Source organism: Condylura cristata, unplaced genomic scaffold, assembly GCF_000260355.1.
Source record: "Condylura cristata isolate star-nosed mole 26May11 unplaced genomic scaffold, ConCri1.0 scaffold00008, whole genome shotgun sequence".
Taxonomy (NCBI): domain Eukaryota; kingdom Metazoa; phylum Chordata; class Mammalia; order Eulipotyphla; family Talpidae; genus Condylura; species Condylura cristata.
This window is the reverse complement of record NW_004567109.1, coordinates 8,256,507-8,273,566: the sequence shown is the minus strand read 5'-3', so window position 1 is coordinate 8,273,566 and position 17,060 is coordinate 8,256,507. Positions and strand designations below refer to the sequence as shown.

General features: G+C 51.7%; 1 protein-coding gene across 1 annotated transcript; it reads right to left on the bottom strand.

Annotated features, from left to right (window-relative positions):
• Positions 1 to 6,807: 6,807 nt before the first annotated feature.
• On the bottom strand, positions 6,808 to 9,678 carry LOC101623403 (phospholipase A2, membrane associated-like). Its single transcript, XM_004678564.2, has 5 exons — positions 9,664 to 9,678; positions 8,499 to 8,546; positions 8,088 to 8,232; positions 7,735 to 7,841; positions 6,808 to 7,049 (listed from the first exon to the last, which is right to left on the bottom strand). The coding sequence occupies exons 2-5, from the start codon at positions 8,536 to 8,538 to the stop codon at positions 6,907 to 6,909; spliced, it is 435 nt and encodes a 144-aa protein (XP_004678621.1). The 5' UTR covers positions 8,539 to 8,546; positions 9,664 to 9,678; the 3' UTR covers positions 6,808 to 6,906.
• Positions 9,679 to 17,060: the final 7,382 nt, after the last annotated feature.

The following is a 17,060-nucleotide window of genomic DNA, read 5'->3' as shown; positions in this document are numbered from 1 at the left end:
GGTGGTGATGATGGTGGTGTTGGGTGATGATGGTGGTGATGGTGATGATGGTGGTGGTGGTGGTGGTGATGATGGTGGTGATGGTGATGGTGGTGATGATGGTGGTGATGATGATAGTGATGGTGGTGGTGATGGTGGTGGTGGTGGTGATGATGGTGGTGATGATGGTGATGGTGGTGGTGATGATGGTGATGATAGTGGTGATGGTGGTGGTGATGATGGTGATGATAGTGGTGATGGTGGTGATGATGGTGGTGGTGGTGATGATAGTGGTGATGGTGATGATGATGGTGATGGTGGTGATGATGATGGTGATGATGGTGGTGAAGGTGGTGATGATGGTGGTGGTGATGATGGATGGTGGTGATGATGGATGGTGGTGGTGATGATGGTGGTGGTGGTGATGGTGGTAATGATGGTGGTGATAGTGGTGGTGATGACAGCAGCGTAGAGGTGTAAAGGGAGTAGAGTAGATATGATAACAGACAGCAGAATGTTGATAAACATTGAAATGAATCAGGTCCAGGGAAATTCATGACTTTTCTACTTTATATATGTTAAACAAACTTTAAAATGAGAAGGACAGACACCCGGGAATGGTGCCCCCTCTCCGTCCGGCTGTGGTGACTCCCCGACGCTGCCTCCTGTTCTTCCACATGACTGACTGGGATGTGGAAAAGTTCCGAGATTCAGGCTTAGTGTAAGAGCCACTGTCAAGGTCTCACAGAGTTGACCCTGCTTAGGAGTCAGCTGCTCGGGTTCCGGGGCCCTGAGTTGACATCCCCACTGCCATTATTGACCTAGGAAGACTTTGTATTAATCACTTGACCTTTTTCAGCCTCTGTTTTTTCATCTATACAGTGGAGTTGATAGTAATTATTTTACCAGGAAAGTTGAAAAAATATTAAATATAAGAAAGTACACAGTATTTACAATGCTTTTAATAGCAAGTATCAGAAAATCGGACTCTTGACTCAAACATTTATAAACAATTAATTAAATCTATTGATTAGTTGAAGGAAAAGACTAGAACCTTTCAGCTATGGTTCAACCAGAGACACATTCAGTGGCTGTTTCTCCTACGGCTTCTCTTCCTCTTCTTCCTCCTCCTCCACCTTCTTCGTCTTGTGATTTCCAAAAGCCACAGCTAGCCTTGTATCTCTTCCCATACTTTATTCCAAAGACATAGGGCTTTCATGTTCTTTTCATGCCTCCTCCTCCATCATCTTCCTCGTGCTTCCTGCCTGATGAGGGATTTCACTCGCAGGTGAGCTCAGCATCCTAGATTTCATGCCCTACACACTCCTGCTTGCTAAAAGCACCTTCTTTTGATTTCTCTGGGTTCTGTTCTGCACCCCCATTTTCTTTCTTCTGTCCTTGACTATGCCACACTCAGTTCTGCCTCAAGTCCTTCTGCTGCTGTCCCCTACCTGGGTGGGCTTTCTTGACCCAGTGGGATAGGTTCTTCATATCACGTGTGATCTTGTTTGGCAACTTCCCAGAGCAATCAGACAGCACTCAGAGAGGTGGGGAGACAGATTTACTTGTCACACCAGTGGGCTCAGTCCCAAAAGGCTGAGCCCCAAATTACAGCAATGGTGAGGTTTGATACGGGTTGTATGAGGAAACTTGTCATCCCATCCATCAAAGCATAAACATTTTTTATGTTCGGGAAGGGGGTCAAGGCAGCCAGCTACTGTTGTGGCCAGAAGCACACTGCAGCGAGCTGCCGACTGGAAAAGTAGCAGAACCCAAGCAGACCTGGGAAACTTCCTGCTTCGATCTCACTTCAGATGCCTTCTGTCCTGCCTCCCCTCCCCTGGACCCCACCTAGACACAGACCCTGGGACCCCCTCCTGCTGCCCTGTTTACCTTCCATGTATCACTCATTGCTGTCTTTTTCCCTTCTGGTTTGCTCATGGGCTGCTTCTGTCTCCTCCACGGCTTGCAAAACAGGGGGGGGGGGGTGGAGAGTCTTGTCTGTTTGGCTTTTGTTGGGTCCTTGGTGCCTGGTTCTGGGTCTAGATTGTTGAAATTGTTCAATAAATGCCTTATGGAGTGAATGAATGCAAAGTGGGAATGACGGTGCTACCCACATCTTAGGATTACTCAGGGAAGGGAATGAGGACGTGCTTTCCAGCTGCTGGCCCTGGGAACCGCCATGAAGTTGGCGCCAGGAGCAGGTTGCTGAAACCCTGCCCTTGCATCTGGCCACCGTGTTCACTTACTGTCCTGGCCTCCAGCCCCTTTCTCCATCACGCTCATTTGCATGGCATTTACTCCCAGCCACCACCCAGCTGAAAAGAGGGAAAGTCCCTCAGTAGCCACCTGGCTCTTGGTCTCCCCCAAGCCTCACAAAGCAGCAGGTTTGAGGGTCCCTGTGGGACTGGAATTCTTCCATAGCTTCCATAGGAAAGGTCTCCTGGGTTAAGTCTGGAATAAACGTGGATGCTCAGAGGGTCTGGGTTTGAGGTCCAAGGTCGTCAGAGACCGATAAAAGCCTCGTGGCTTTCCTGGGCAATGACAAGCCCAGGGGATCAGTGTGACTAGAAAAAGGGGGTGCTTTTCTAAAGATTCAGCCTTTCCTGGGAGAGCCTCTTCTTGGAGATGATTGTATTTTCCAGGAGTCCATCCTCAGAGTTTCTCAAGCTGGATAAGCAGGAGGGCCATCTGAGACCCAGGTCGCCAGGCCCTGCCCTGGGGTGGGGACTGACAGCCAAGGGTATGTCTCCCTCAGCGCTGCCTCCCTTCCAGACCAAGAGCTGGGTGTCTGATTCTGGAAGGTTTTGCCAAATGTCCCTGGCACTTCCAAGACCTGCGTAGGTCGCCGACCCTGGCTCACCCTAGGGAATGAAGTGACAGCTGTCACATGAACAAGATGAGTCTGAGGGTGAGGAAGCCTGAAGTGGTCATGGGAGGGAGGTGATGATGGAGTTGGTTAAAACTCGCAGGCAGTGAAAGCAGCTGTATGGTGGCTGTTTCACTCCCTCAGAGATGTCAGTAATTAAGTAGGTGCTTCGTTCGGGCCTGATGGTACCTAGGACCTGGTCCCGCAGGACTCAGGCTGACAGCCCAGCCGAGCTCTGTAGCATCCTGGGCAGTAGGGAGACGGCTTTGGGTCAGGACAGCTCTGGGCTTGACTTCCCACTGACACTTACCCGCTGATCACCCGTGTGTGTGTGTACAAATGCATTTTCAGAGAAAATTGTGTCCAGAAGTGGGGTTGCCAAGTCAAAGAAAAACCACATTCCAATTGACCAACTGCTGGACCTTATCTTCCTTGGCTGCTACCGCTGACAGGTGCAAGACACCAGTTTTTATTTTACTTGCTTGTCTCCTTCTCCTCCTGCTGCTCCTCTGATTTATCTTTCACGGTTTATTTAGGTACATGATTGGTGCCTTGAAATATTTAGCGCCTCTGTGTGTTCTCACCTTACACCTGAGATTGTGCTGTGTCTTTCCCCTTTTACCTTCAGCTCTTGCTAGACACAGTGGATCTGGAAGGAGAGAAGCTTGGATTTGGAGAACCATCAATACACCTGGGCTGATTTGTTGGGGAGCTGAGCAATGGCCTGGACGTGGGAGGGGGCTGATTATGACCTGGACAGACGATGCCTAGCTGGGCCAGGACGGAGGAGGCCGGGGGGAGATTCCCACCTTCTCCCTGCGTCTCCGCTGGCCTCTCCGTCCACAGCGGAGCTGAGCTGCCCAGGCTCCAGCGCAGCAGTGGCTCGTGCTAACTGCTGCCCGTGAGCGGTACAGGAGGCAGCTGCGTGCCAAGTCCCTCCAGCCTTCACCTTGCATCTTATGCTCCTCTACCTGCCCACTCCCTGCGCGCCCCACCCCCGACGGCTGAGGCTCCCGGCTGTACCTTCCTGCCTGCACTGCTATGCCCAAAGACACCTGCTGGGGGTGCCAGCCAACAGCAAGCATCAGCTCTAGTCCTGGCAGTTCAGAACAGTGGGGCAATTTGAAAAAATCAAGAATCACCATGGATGTGTGTGTATGTGAGTATGTGTGTGTGTTTATAGGGTAAATTTCCAGGCATAGGGCTGCTCACTCAAAAAATGTATGCATTTGTGGGGCCCTCCCTGGTGGCGCAATGGGTTAAAGCGCAGCACTATGAAGCTGGCTGCAGCCGCTTCAGCCCCAGTTTGATCCCTGTCCAAGGAGCTGACCCACATGGCGCGGCAGACCTCTCCTGACCTGCCCGCTGCCCTCAGCAATGTATTTCAATAGACCTGCCTGTTCGGCTCCCCACTGTTTCTGGTGAGTCTTCTCACCACCCCTGCCTGTACTAGGTTCTGTATGCATAAATAAATCTTTGGAAAAACAAAAAAACACATTTTTAAAAAATATGTGTATATATATACATAAATGTGTGCATGTATGTGTGTATACATACATACATACACATGTACATACATACACATGCATTTGCCAATGTCCTTCTGCAGGCTTTGCTTCCACCAGAGTCCTTCAGGAGCATCAAACAGCCCCTTGCCATAGTCCCGGTAAAGCAGGTCCTCACACAGCTGGATGTTTATCTGTTCTAACAGCACCCTTTTAACTGGCTTTCTCTTGATATGAACAGGGTCAGAGCTACCGCCATTGGATGAACCATCTTTGTGCCAAATCAGAAAAGGGCCCTCCTATCAGAAAGGCGGAGCCCCCTGTGCCAGCGCTCAAATTCACTCCCACCGACCCCATGGAAAGGCCGGCGTAGGTGGAGTCGTTTTAAAGAGGAGCCAGAGTAGCCAACCCAGAGAAACTGCCTTGCTGACCTTGATTCTTGAGCTTTTCCTAGGACAACTTTCAGAAGGGTCCCAAGCGCGGGTTTTTGAGAAACAGAAAGCAAATTGTTTGAGATCATTGTGCCCTGAAGACCTGTGTGAGGACATTTTGCCTGCAGACACAATCGGCAACCAATCATGGAGCGAGAAGAGTGGCTTCAGCTTGACAACGCAGATGAGCATTTTTGTAAACCACATACTTCATCCAACTCTGTTCCTTCCCTGAAGACCCCCAAGCTTTTGTTCCCACTCGGGATCTTGCCAGTTTATACCAGAATCTCTACTCATGCACTGCAAAAAGTAATAACAAATGAATGGCATCCCCTTTAAAATGCCCCCTGATACCTTCTAGCTCCATTCATGTTGCTGCAAGTGGCATGAGTTTGTCTTTTTGATTGCTGAGTAGTATTCCATTGTGTATTCCATTGTCTACCACGTCTTCTTGATCCATTCATCCATTTTGGGGCGCTTGGGTTGTTCCCAGGTTTATATATTGTAAATAGTACTGCAATAAAAGCAGGGCTGCCTGTATCCTCTTGAATTAATGTTTTTGTGTCCTTTGGGTAGATCTCTAGGAGTGGAATTGCTGGGTTATATAGTAGCTTCACTTTTAGTTGTCTGAGGAATTTCCATACAGCTTTCCATAGCGGTTGTACCAGTTTGATTTCCCACCAGCAATGCAGGAGAGTTCCTTTTTCACCGCACCCTCGCCAACATTTGTTGTTAGTTTTTTTGGTATGTGCCATTCTCAGTGGTGTGAGGAGGTATCTCATTGTGGATTTGATTTCCATTTCCCTGGTTATAAGGGTTGTTGAACATTTTTTCATATCTTTGGCCATTTGCAATTCCTCTTTCTACAAGTGTCTTTTAGGTTCTGCCCACTTCTTGACTGGGTTGTTTGTTTTGTTGTTGTTAATTCTTGTGAGCTCTCAAGTGCTCAGTGAAATAATTCAGAAGGAAAAAGAAAAAACACCAAATGGTTTCACCTATAGGAGTGATACAAGAGAACCAAATGAGACATAGGGGTAAAAGTGTATTGTTACTGCAATATAAAACAAAACGAAAACAAAAGACCTTTATAAACCAGAGGAAGCCTAAAGGGAGATGGGTTGGAAGGGGGGAGGGAGCAATGTGGGGGACTGTGGTGATAACCAGCAGCTGAAGTGCGTGAAGGGGAAAGTAAACATTGCTTTAAAATGAACAATAATGTAAATAGGTATGTAAATTAATTTTAAACATAAGAAAAAAGTTAAAAATTGCCTCCTGAATTCAGGGCACTTCCCACCACAGACCTCATGCCAGGTGGGGCTGGAGCTGGTTCAGGCAGGACTATCCCCGTGGGAACCAGTGACAGAAGGGCCTGACATCCAGGTGAGGGCAGGACCAACTGCAAATTTTGTGGGTCCCTGTGCAAAATAAATGCAGGACCCCCAGGAAACAGGAAGCCCAAGATGGCTGTGGCCCAGCAGGAACTCGCAGGGCGCCCTGTGGGTTGGGCACCGGCTGCCTGTCCAGGAACCAGTCTGGGTGTGGGGGGGGTACCCCAGAGGCCAGCTGGTGGCCAGTACTATATTGCACAGCTGCCCCAAGCTGGCAACACAGGACAAGAATGTACCGCCCAGAAGACAGAGGCTCCAGCGCCCCTGCCCCAGACTGGCATTGCTGGTCTCCCCCCAGGCCCAGCAGAGCGGCTTGGCCAGGGGAGCAGAGGGGTCCCAGGGGTCCCTTGTCACAGCCTGACAGGGACAGACCAGCTGGCCAGGGCCTTGCGTTCCTTACCGCTTCCACTTCTCCTGCGGGCCGGGCAGCTGGCCCCGCAGCTGGCCCCTAGGGTCAGGAAGGGAGCTCAGGGTGGGGGTGCAGGGGTTGGACCCGAGTCTGACTGCAGTCTGCATGTGTGCGCGCTCAGCCTCCTGCCCTGTGCCAGCTTGTCCTCACACTACAGGGCATGGGGTGGGTCGGGCACGCGCGTGCACACACACGGAGTTTCTGAAGAAATGCTTTATTCCCAGGGCGCGCGCGGAGCCCCCTGGCTCCTGCAGTCAGAGCACAGGGGATGGGGAGGACGCTAGGACAGAAGCTCAGCATGGGCGTGGGGCACGGCGTGGGGCGCTCAGCACTTGGGGGTCTTTCCGCGGCAGGACTTGTTGTTGTAGTACTGGTACTTTTTATTATAGCTTTTCTTGTGTCTCGCAAAGCAGAGGGCAGCTGCTTTATCACATTCACACACTTGTTTCTTGCACTTGTCCTGTCTCGCTGAAATCACAGCAAAAGAAACACCAGGTGAGGGCTTGTGAATATTCTGAGGCCTCTGGGGGCATTCTGGGGGGCGGAGGAGGGAGCCACAGCCCCCCACCTCCAACTCCACCCCCAGAGGCTTCCATGGCGAGACAAGCATCTAGGCTCCAGAGAGCTGTGACTGCTGGCGACAGACTCCCGGATGCCCGGGGAAGCTGGCCCCTGCCCCATGGGGTCACAGAGCAGCCATGTGGAGTCTCTGTTAAGCTTCGCCCTCAGCCATGGCAGAAGTGTCCTGGGCAAAGGCCCCGCCCCCGAGGCTGGACCCGGTTGTGATTGGTGGAGGCCGCCATGCCGCCCTCTCTCCTCTGCAGTGATTGGCCCCTGGCAAGCAGCGTTGAACCATTTTCTGGGCCCTTGGACCCCACTTTGTCCCCTTCTCCCTGATAACTGCGTGTCTCTAGGACTCTGGTGTGTCACTCCTCAGGAGCGTTCACTGACCCTCAGCTGTGTGAAGAACACGCTCTTGTGCTTATTTCACATTGGTGTGTTACCACACTGTGTTTTCATTTTCCTCAATTCCCACTCAACCGTGGGCTAATAAGGCCGCTGAAATCTGTATCCCCTGAATCTGCATCTGTGCCCAGCACTGTGCCAGGCACAAGGACACCACTAACAGTCGGAGCTGGAGGACTCTGCTTACCACAGGTGACGGTGGACCCGCGGTAATCAGCTTTGTAGTTCAGAAATTTGGTGGAACACCCCTGTCTTACCAGCCGGTCATAGCAACAGTCATGCGCAACGCAGCACCTGTGGCGAGAATGCAGTATTGGGGCTCGGGCCTACAGTATCAGGGACCCTGGTGACCCCTGGGTTTATGCCCTTAGCCCTGGCAGTGACCGCATGGCTTTGGCACACGCTAGTGCGTCCTGTAACATGCTGGTTGCTTCTCTGCCAGCACTGCCGGGGTCTGGGCTGATGGCACCACCGCACGCCTGGGCTCCTGCCCTGCCCAGGCCACAGAGGCCGGGGAAGGCTGGAGTGGGGTGGCCTCACCAATCCGTGGCATCCTTGGGTGTGCCTTTGCCACCCACACCACAGTGGCAGCCGTAGAAGCCATAACTGGATGCTCCTTCCTTTCCTGTCACCTTCGTAATCATTTTCCAGAAATTCCATAAAGCCCCGTCGGCTTGTTGCAGGCCTGGAAGGAGATTGCCAGGTGATGCAGCAGGGACCCGTCCTCCCTCGTGGCCTCCTGTCCTCCCTCCCTCGTGGCCTCCCGTCCTCCCTCGTGGCCTCCCGTCCTCCCTCGTGGCCTCCCGTCCTCCCTCCCTCGTGGGCTCCCTCTGCCTAGCTCCGGCCCCACCCATGGGCTTTCTCTCTCTGCCCTGAGGGAAGCCTGCTGCAACTTGAAGCAAGGGTGGGGCTCTTCCTGGCTGTTCCCCTCGCCCAGAGACCAGCTCTCACCAAAGGCCATGACCATCGCCAGCAGCAGGAGGGCCCTCATGCCGGGTTCTGTGTGGGGAGATGTGGGCAGGTTGGCCAGGGCCTCTCTGGGGGCCGCTGCTGCCGCCTGCTCTGTGTTCACGCTGCCCGGCCTGGAGGAGACTTCAGGGCCCCGAGAGGCCCCCGCCAGTCTGTGCAGGCTGATGACCACACAGAGGCACGGGGTGTGCACGCGCAGGATCCTTGAGGCTCCCAGCTCTGGGGAACAAACACCCACACCCACACACATACACACACACACACACACGGACTGGCTCCCACCCCCAGACTCCCACATGATCCACCAGGGAACCCCAGGCTCCTGGGACTGAGCTTTCCTGGAAGACTGTGGCCAGGTGATCCTGACAAAGTGGGGCCTCCCTGGGGGGGACAGGTATGTGTCCCCCATTAGACACACCTGTCCCCACAGTGGATTCTGTTTTGGGGGATGCCTTCCATGGCCTCAAAGTTAAAGCAACATCCTTTCTTTGGAAACTTCCAGAAAGCTTTGCAAACACACCCCTACACAGCACACGCCTATGTGTCCCCCATCAGACATGTATCCCTTGTGCCACACTGGATCGGTGGTTTTAGAAGTCCGTCTACAAATTCTAATCCCTAATAATTTTTTCAGAATCAAAACAACACCCCCATTTGCAATGACTTCCACCCTCTACATGCGAACACATACACTAGCACATACATGATACACATATGTATATGTGGATGCACTTTTTTATTTTATAATAGTTTATTTTCACATCATTTGGTGCCTTTTCCCATCTCAGTTGTAATCCCCTTGGGCTTCCCATCACCAACTCACCCGTGTGCCACCACCATAATCCAGTGCACTTCCTCCCTCCCCCACAATTTTTGATCCCATTCCCCACTCCACCCTGCTAAAATGTCTCTGGTATATAGCTGTTCATTTTTTTTCTATGTAGATGCACTCTTAATCACCCAGTGGGGGTGTCTGCATCCGCACCCCACATGCACACCCCCAGCACACTCGTGCACAAGCACCCTCTTACACAGACCAAACCATGCGCAAGCTGCTGTGTCAAGCACACACACACTCTCACAGTCAACCGTCAGCAGGACCGTCAGCAGTTCTGGGCAGTTCACAGCCCCAGTTCTGGGCATTTACCTGTCAGAGAATGCGGGAGCGGCACCTCCGAATGATTGCCTTGTTTGGTCTCAGCCCAGCGCCCCTTAAATAGCTGCTGCTGTGGAAGCTGAGAGCGGCTGGAGTGTACATTTAGGGTGTGTCTGCCTTGCATCAGTCTCACTCTGTCAATAACCAAATTAGCCACTGGATCGGCCCCTGCGTTCTCTGTGATAGCAGGATATGCTACAGCTATAACCATAAGGAAGCTCTGGGGGGATCAAGTTTTGTTACTTCCGAGAACTGAGGCTGCATAGTGAGGTTAAAGAGGGAGCAAGCGAGCAGGCGTGAGTGAGCCTGGGCTTGGGTCAGTTTTTCCTACGTTGAGGGGAGGTGTCTAGGTTAACAAGTCTCCCTTTTTGTTTGAGACAACACTCGTTGACAACACTATAGGTTTTTGTTTTTAAGATTTATTATTGATGCCTATAAGAACTGGGTACAGGCCAGAGGTGCAGGGGGTGAGAGGATTCACCAGAGGCAGAGTGGGGAGCAGAACAGGCGGATCTACTGAATACACTGCTGAGGGGAGCAGCGGGCGGGTCAGGAGAGGTCTGCTGCGCCCTGTGGGTCACTCCCTGGCTGGGGGTCAAACTCGTGCTGCAGTGACTGTGGACAGCTTCACAGTGCTGCGCTTTAACCTTTTGTGCCACCAGGGAGGGCCGAACAGCACCACAGATTTTAGATGTACAGACTCACGTCTGCAACTATATATATAGTTAGATTTCTTTATTTATGCAACTATATATAGTTTATATATTTATGCAACTATAGACATATATATATGTGCACATACATGTGTCACTTTTATTGATGAATTTAAAACACAGTAATGGGAGTTTACAGTGTAGGAAGAGAAGAGGAGGGGAGTGGGCAAGTGTCCACATGGCCAGCAGAATAAACCAAGCAGCACCTGTAAAACAAAGGCCGCTGTGTGGGGGAGGGGCCGAGGCCCCTCTGTGTTTACTCATGATGGCCACGTGTGACTTGGATGTCACTGTGAAGGGGACGGCCTATGGGAAAGGAGAAAGAGGAAACAAGCCAGCGGTCAGGCTTTCTACCATCTGGCCAGCACAGCTGATACACTGAATGTCAGGGGCAGGGGGGTGGATCTGGCGAGGACACAGGCACCGAAATGTGGCCACTGCAGCCACGGTATACCACATTGTGAGCAGGCCTGTCGCCATCGTCCCAGGCCTGAATGGGTCCCCCCGTGAAAGCAGGGTCACGGTGGCGGGAGCTGGCCCTGGGTGCCCGTTCAAGGAACGTAGGGGTACTGTCAGGTATTTTTACATGTGGGGCCATTTGAAGCAAGTCGGTTTGAACCTGTCTTGAGTTGGAAGAGTGCTCCATTTCTTGTCAAAGGTATCTCTTAGTTTTAAATTAGGTCGGGCCAAAGGTGGTATCCACGAGGTAGTTGTGCAGTTCGCTCCCAGTGTCCGGTCTCGCAGGGTCCCGTCTCCCAGTGTTATGTCTATATGGTGCAAGTGAAAGAAAAGGGGGCCCTCCCTGGTGGCGCAGGGTTTAAATGCAGCACTGTGAAGCTATGGGCAGCCATGGCAGCAGAGTTCAATCCCCAGCCAAGGAGTGACCCACATGGCACAGCAGACCTCTTCTGTCTCCCCACTGCTCCCCTCAGCAGTGGGTTTCAGTAGACCCAGCACTCTGTCTGTGTCTGTGTCTCACCCCCGTACTTTTGGCCTGTACCCCCATTCTTATAGGCATAATAAAGAAATCCTTAAAAAAAAAAAAAAAAGGCAGGGCAGGGCCTGGGGCAGGCTGTCAGGACAGTTTCTGGGTTCTGGAGGCTGCCCCTCGGGTGTGCCGAGGTCATACTGACCGGCTTGCCAGGTGGTGTAAGAACAGGGAGCAGGATCTCATGGATTGTTCCGGTTTGCAGTTTGTATGTGTCCTGGGGTGTGGGGAGGGGTCAACACAGCCACACTCAAGGAGACTATCCACATGTGAACAAATGTGGTGATTTCAGTTTCCAACTTTTTAACTTGGATGATTTTGGGGGGAAAAAATCAGTACTCAATGGCCTTTTTAGTTGGGAGAGATTTAGTCTAGTACTAGGAAAAAACTAGAAAGATGCAGGAACTAGTCCAGTTGGCAGGTAGAAAACAAACCCTCAAAAACAACTCAAAGTACTAAGAATTTAAATACACAGTGGTGTACAACTAAAGCAGAATTTTCTCTCTACAATCGCCCAAATTTCTATCAAAGAAAACCACAGTAAGACCAAGTGTTTGCCTATTAGATCTGGTTTTGACAGAGTTGGTGGGTTATTGTATAAGAGCAGCAGGAACTATGAGTGACCTCATAGGCTACTTCAAAGTTTGTTCATGGAACTTTTTGTAAGGGATCTCGGATGGGTCTCTTATCACTCTTGAGGCTCTAGAACCAACCACGCCAAGACTTACCCTCAGGATTTCCCTGAAATTCTTACAGACTTGGGGAAATTCCCCTGCTCTTGAGGTCTCTAGTCTATTCTGAGACTTCTGAGCCCATCAGAACGTCGTGTTCCGACGCAGGGGTGAAGCCCTGCCGGGAACTGTGTGAGCGAGATACCAGGTTAGTCTCACAGCAACTTCACTGGTCCCACAAAGGCAACCTTAATTCCTAAAAGCGGTCTGGTCATATCTGAGTTTTTGTACATTCTCAAAAGGAACATTCCAGCAAAACCTGCAGTCTCACCAACATTTCCAATTGTGTCTCTTCCATTCTGAAATAATCAGCCTTGCTTTATTCTCCCCAACAGAAATATATCTCCAGTCCTCCTAGTTGTTCGTAGCCAAAAATATATTCCACTTTCCTTATATAGAGTTGTTCCTCTTATTATTTCTGCTAGCTTTAATTGCCTATATGAGATTTTTAACCCTTAAACAACTCTAATTTCTAGTGAAAATAAGGAAGTCAACAATTGCAAATGATCGGTCATGGGCAAATTCATGAATATGCTTCACAATTCCTAAAAGCATACATTTTTAGAAATATGTGACATAGTTTAATAAGCCTCTTTGGTTCCTAAGTCATATGAAGCTAAAAGTAGGCAAATCTTTTTTTTATTTATTTAAATATGTTCTAAATGTCAGCATTAATCATCCTTTAAAAAAAAAAGATTTATTTATGCTTATAGAACTGGGGCACAGGCCAGAGGTGTGGTGGGTGAGAGGATTCACCAGAGACAGAGTGGGGAGCAGAACAGGCAGAATGACTGAAATACACTGCTGAGGGGAGCAGGACAGGTCTGCTGCGCCCTGTGGGTCAGCGCCCTGTGGGTCAGCGCCCTGGCCAGGGATCACACTTATGTTACTGAGGTGGGCAGCTTTGCAGTACTGTGCTTTAGCCCGTTGCGCCACCAGGAAGGGCCCTCGTGCTGGTAGTTTTAAATACACCCAACTAACAAACTAAAACGAGCTCTTGTTTACTGAAGATTATCCTTGATCACCAGTGGGGAGAATGTGCTGGTTTCTATATGTGCAAATTTAGAAGCACTTATTGTCTTTAAGCCAATTAAAACTGTTTACAAATTATGTAAGCAATGCCAACCAGAGACAGGATGTCATATATTCATGATATATATCCACAGACAAAAATAAAAACACTGGCAGACGCACGAAACCCCATAGCTTCTGTTCTAACATTTAGGCAGGAATCAGGTCACAGAAAGTTGTGGGCAGAGTTTTAGTCACTTCTTGGAGTGTTTGCATTTCAGAGACTGGGTAAGATTCATGTCTCCAAGGGGAGAGAAAGAATATGCACAGGGCCAGCATGCACAGGGCAGGTTCACTGTTGATTCGGCAGATGGATTGCGAGCCCCGGAGCCCTCGGGGAATTTTTTCAGGTTTCCAGGCTCTCTGGGACGCAGACACACAGGCACACCAGGCTGCAAGGAGGCAGGCGCAGGCTGGGCCGGGGGGCGGGAAGGAGACAGGCCAGAGTCTCCCAGTCCCCACAAATCTTTTCTGAAAGATTAATAATCTTATGCATATAAGAACTGGGGTACAGGCCAGAAGTGCGCGTGTTGAGAGGATTCACCAGAGACAGAGCAGGGAGCAGAACAGGTGGGTTGATAGAGCACACTGCTGGGGGGAGCAGCGGGCAGGACAGGCGAGGTCTGCCGCACCCTGTGGGTCACTCCCTGGCCGGGGATCGAACCCCTGCTCCGGTGGCTGCAGGTAGCTTCATAGTGCTGCGCTTTAACCCCTGCACCACCAGGGAGGCCCCCAAGACTCTATGCCTCTCTCTGGCGTTCTCACACAACTCATGGGCGCCCCTCTTCTGTAGTCACCCTGCTCACCCTCTTGCTGGCCCGCGCAGCCCGCCTCCAGGCACAGGTGTGCACACTTACACGTGCGCGCTCCACACTCCAGGTGTGCGTGCCCCGGGCCCAGGCCCCCCAGCACCTTCTCTGCGCAGGTGGTAGCCACAGAGCTAGTGGCGTAAAAAGCCTGATTAACTCATTCAGAGCTTCAGCACCTCTTGGGTGCTTCCAACTGGTTTAGAAGCACCGCCTCTAACTCGGGGTGCTCCCCTAGAGAGCAAGTCTTGGCACTCAGGCTCAGGTGAGGCCTCTTCGGGGCTGGGCCCCTTGGTCCCAGGCATGGGAGGCCTGGGGAGCCAGGCCAGTTGTGCATCGCGGGAGGTGGACTCATCTTCCTGTGTCGTGGCCCAGCCCAAGGAGAAACACTCGACGGGAGGAGGCGCACGGCGCAGGTGACCTGAGTGTGAGAAGAGGAGGCCCGGCGGGAACAGCAGCGGCTTCAGGGGTCTCTGTCTCCCGTTCCCCCACTCCTCAGAGGCCCCAATAACCCCTCCGTCGCCTTTGGTGGAGACGCGTCGGAAGTATGTTTCTTCATTGTGTCCACTCTGGGGAGCGTCGGGGGCACTCCGGACCTGTGTATCAGAGGAGGCTGGTAGCCTCTGCGCATCTTGTAAAAGATACGGATGTCAGCTCTAGAGACAGCTGCTAGGTGATGCCAATGATTCTGGCAGCTGTGAGTCCCAATTCAGAGCTCATTCCAAACAGACAGAACCCAGTTATCCGCCCCCCCCTTCCTGCGGCATGAAGTCTTTAAGGATTCGAATTTCACCCCAGAAGTTTTTCACCCTCAGCCTCCACCTCTTGGCTTTCTCCTATTGCCTTGCACTCAGGTCCTGCCACCAGAAGATGCCAGGTGACATCCCTGTAAGCCCCCTTTGCAGGCCGCTGCCGCCGAGACGGCTCGGGGTAAGGTTTGCCTGCACAGCTACCGCACCTGGGTCTCTCCAGCAAGTCCCTCAGGTCCGGAGCCTCAGCCTGGCCCACTGGCTTGTATAGTGCTGCTCCATGGCCAGGAAGCTTCCGTGGGCTTCTGAGTTGCTCAAAGAACTGGTGACCTTGTCGTGGCTCTGAGGAGGTGCTGGCCCCAGGGATTCAGGACACTGATATTTGCCAGTGACTTCTTAGCAACAGAGTGCCACCCTCCTCAGGTCAGGGGGTCGAGAGTGGGGAGTGAGGTGAGGACCAGACACCACAGGCCTCTGTAGTCTTTTTCACTGGTGCCTGTGGGTTTCCGGTTGTACCCTAGTGGCCCCGGCACAGCCCACCTGCCTAGTGTCTGCAGCCAAGGTCTCCCACCCTCCTCACCTGCAAGAATCTTTTGTGCCTTTAGACTAGAGCCTCTCCCCGAGCAGCAGCAACCGCCTGTGATCACTCAGCTCAACTTGCCTTGCAGACCCTCGCTCACCTTAATAGTCCATTAAGACCTTTATAGCCTCGTTGTCTTGTTAAACCATATGGCCTAGCTCCTGCTGGCAGAGAGATCTGTGGCTCCCTGTGACCGCCGTGGCCTTTTCTGTTGGATACCGCAGGCAGCACACAGCAGGTGCATTATGAACGCTGGTAGCAGTTGGAGAGCAAGAGGCCCTTCAGCAAACACCCCCGGCAACCTTGAAGCCAAAATACAGGTTTATGACCTACACGGCCTGGCAATTACACAGCACACCTGAGGCCACACCATGAGGCGTGTAGAGAGCAGAGACAGACAGCACAGGCCTGGGCCCTGCCTTCTCAGGGTCAAGGATGGGTGTCGAGCGTCTGGTGGACTGTCTCTTTGATGATGAGTTCAAACATAAGCACTGACAGAAAGCGCTGGAAGAGAAAAAGAAGTCAAAGCCCAGCTATCTAAAATGACCCTGCTCTCTCAAACGGCGGTGTCTCGACGTGGGGAGTCGGCCTGCTCTTGACGGAGACCTGGCCGGGAGCTGCTCGTCCAGATGAGCCATCCTGGAAGTGGGCGATCAAAGCGGAAGTCAGAAACCTACATTAGAAAATGGAAAAACATCACTGAGTAATATTCCATAGTGTGTACAGACCACATCTTGATCCAGTCATCTATCTTGGGGCATCTGGACTGTTTCCATCACTTCCCTACTATGAATACTGCTGCCATAAGCATAGGGGTGCAGATGCTCTTTTGAACAAATGTTTTGGGGTAGATCCCCAGGAGTGCAATTGCTGAGTCATAGGGGAGGTCCATTTTTAGCAGTTTAGGGAATCTCCTCACAGCGTTTTAGGGAAGCATGGGATGAAATGTCACCCTGCTAGTTCCTTTTAAAATATATTCATAAAAAATAGATGAAGTGAATACAGTAAATGTTAAGAGTCATCAAATCCAAATGATGGGGCATAAGAGGTCCACCAAACTATTCCTTTTTTCTTCTCCGCATGTGTGGAATTTCTATAGTGAAAAGTAAAATATTAAACAGAAATACTACAAACGTTTAAAAAAAAGTCAGGCTTATACTACAGGGTGCAGCCAGTTGGGGAGTCAAGAGCCTACTGGCCAGCGCTCCCGGGGAACCCCCTTTCCTCCCCCTCTCAGGCAGCAGAACAGAGCTGAACATGGAAAAACCGATGAGCTGTGACCACATGGGGAAATTTGCATGATTTCTAATCTTCCCCATGGGCCTGACCACTTCCCAACCAGATTTGGGCGTGCCCCCCAGTCACCTCCCCACAAGCCCTCCCAGAGGAAGGACAGCGCATCCGTTCCTGCGGGCAGAGGACTCGCCCACGCTCAGAGGGACTCTGACAGGGCCACCCTGTTCTCGGTTCCCTCCTCATCTGGGGTTCCTGGGTGGGGTGGGGGTGAAGGGAGCGGCTCTTTCGCCTCATCAGCCACTTGTCACATGAACTCATGAAGCCGCTACAAGGCTCCAGGACGGGTGCAGACCTGTTGGGACAGCATGAGGGTCCCTCCCGCACCCAGGAAGGAAAAGGGGTGCAAGGGGCAAGATGGTCCTTCCCACAGATTTGAGCCAGAGCCTCCCCCTTCTTTTGTTCCCTGCTCTTTCCCTCTCCCCTTTGCTGAGTTTCTGAACTGGAAAAGGTCAGC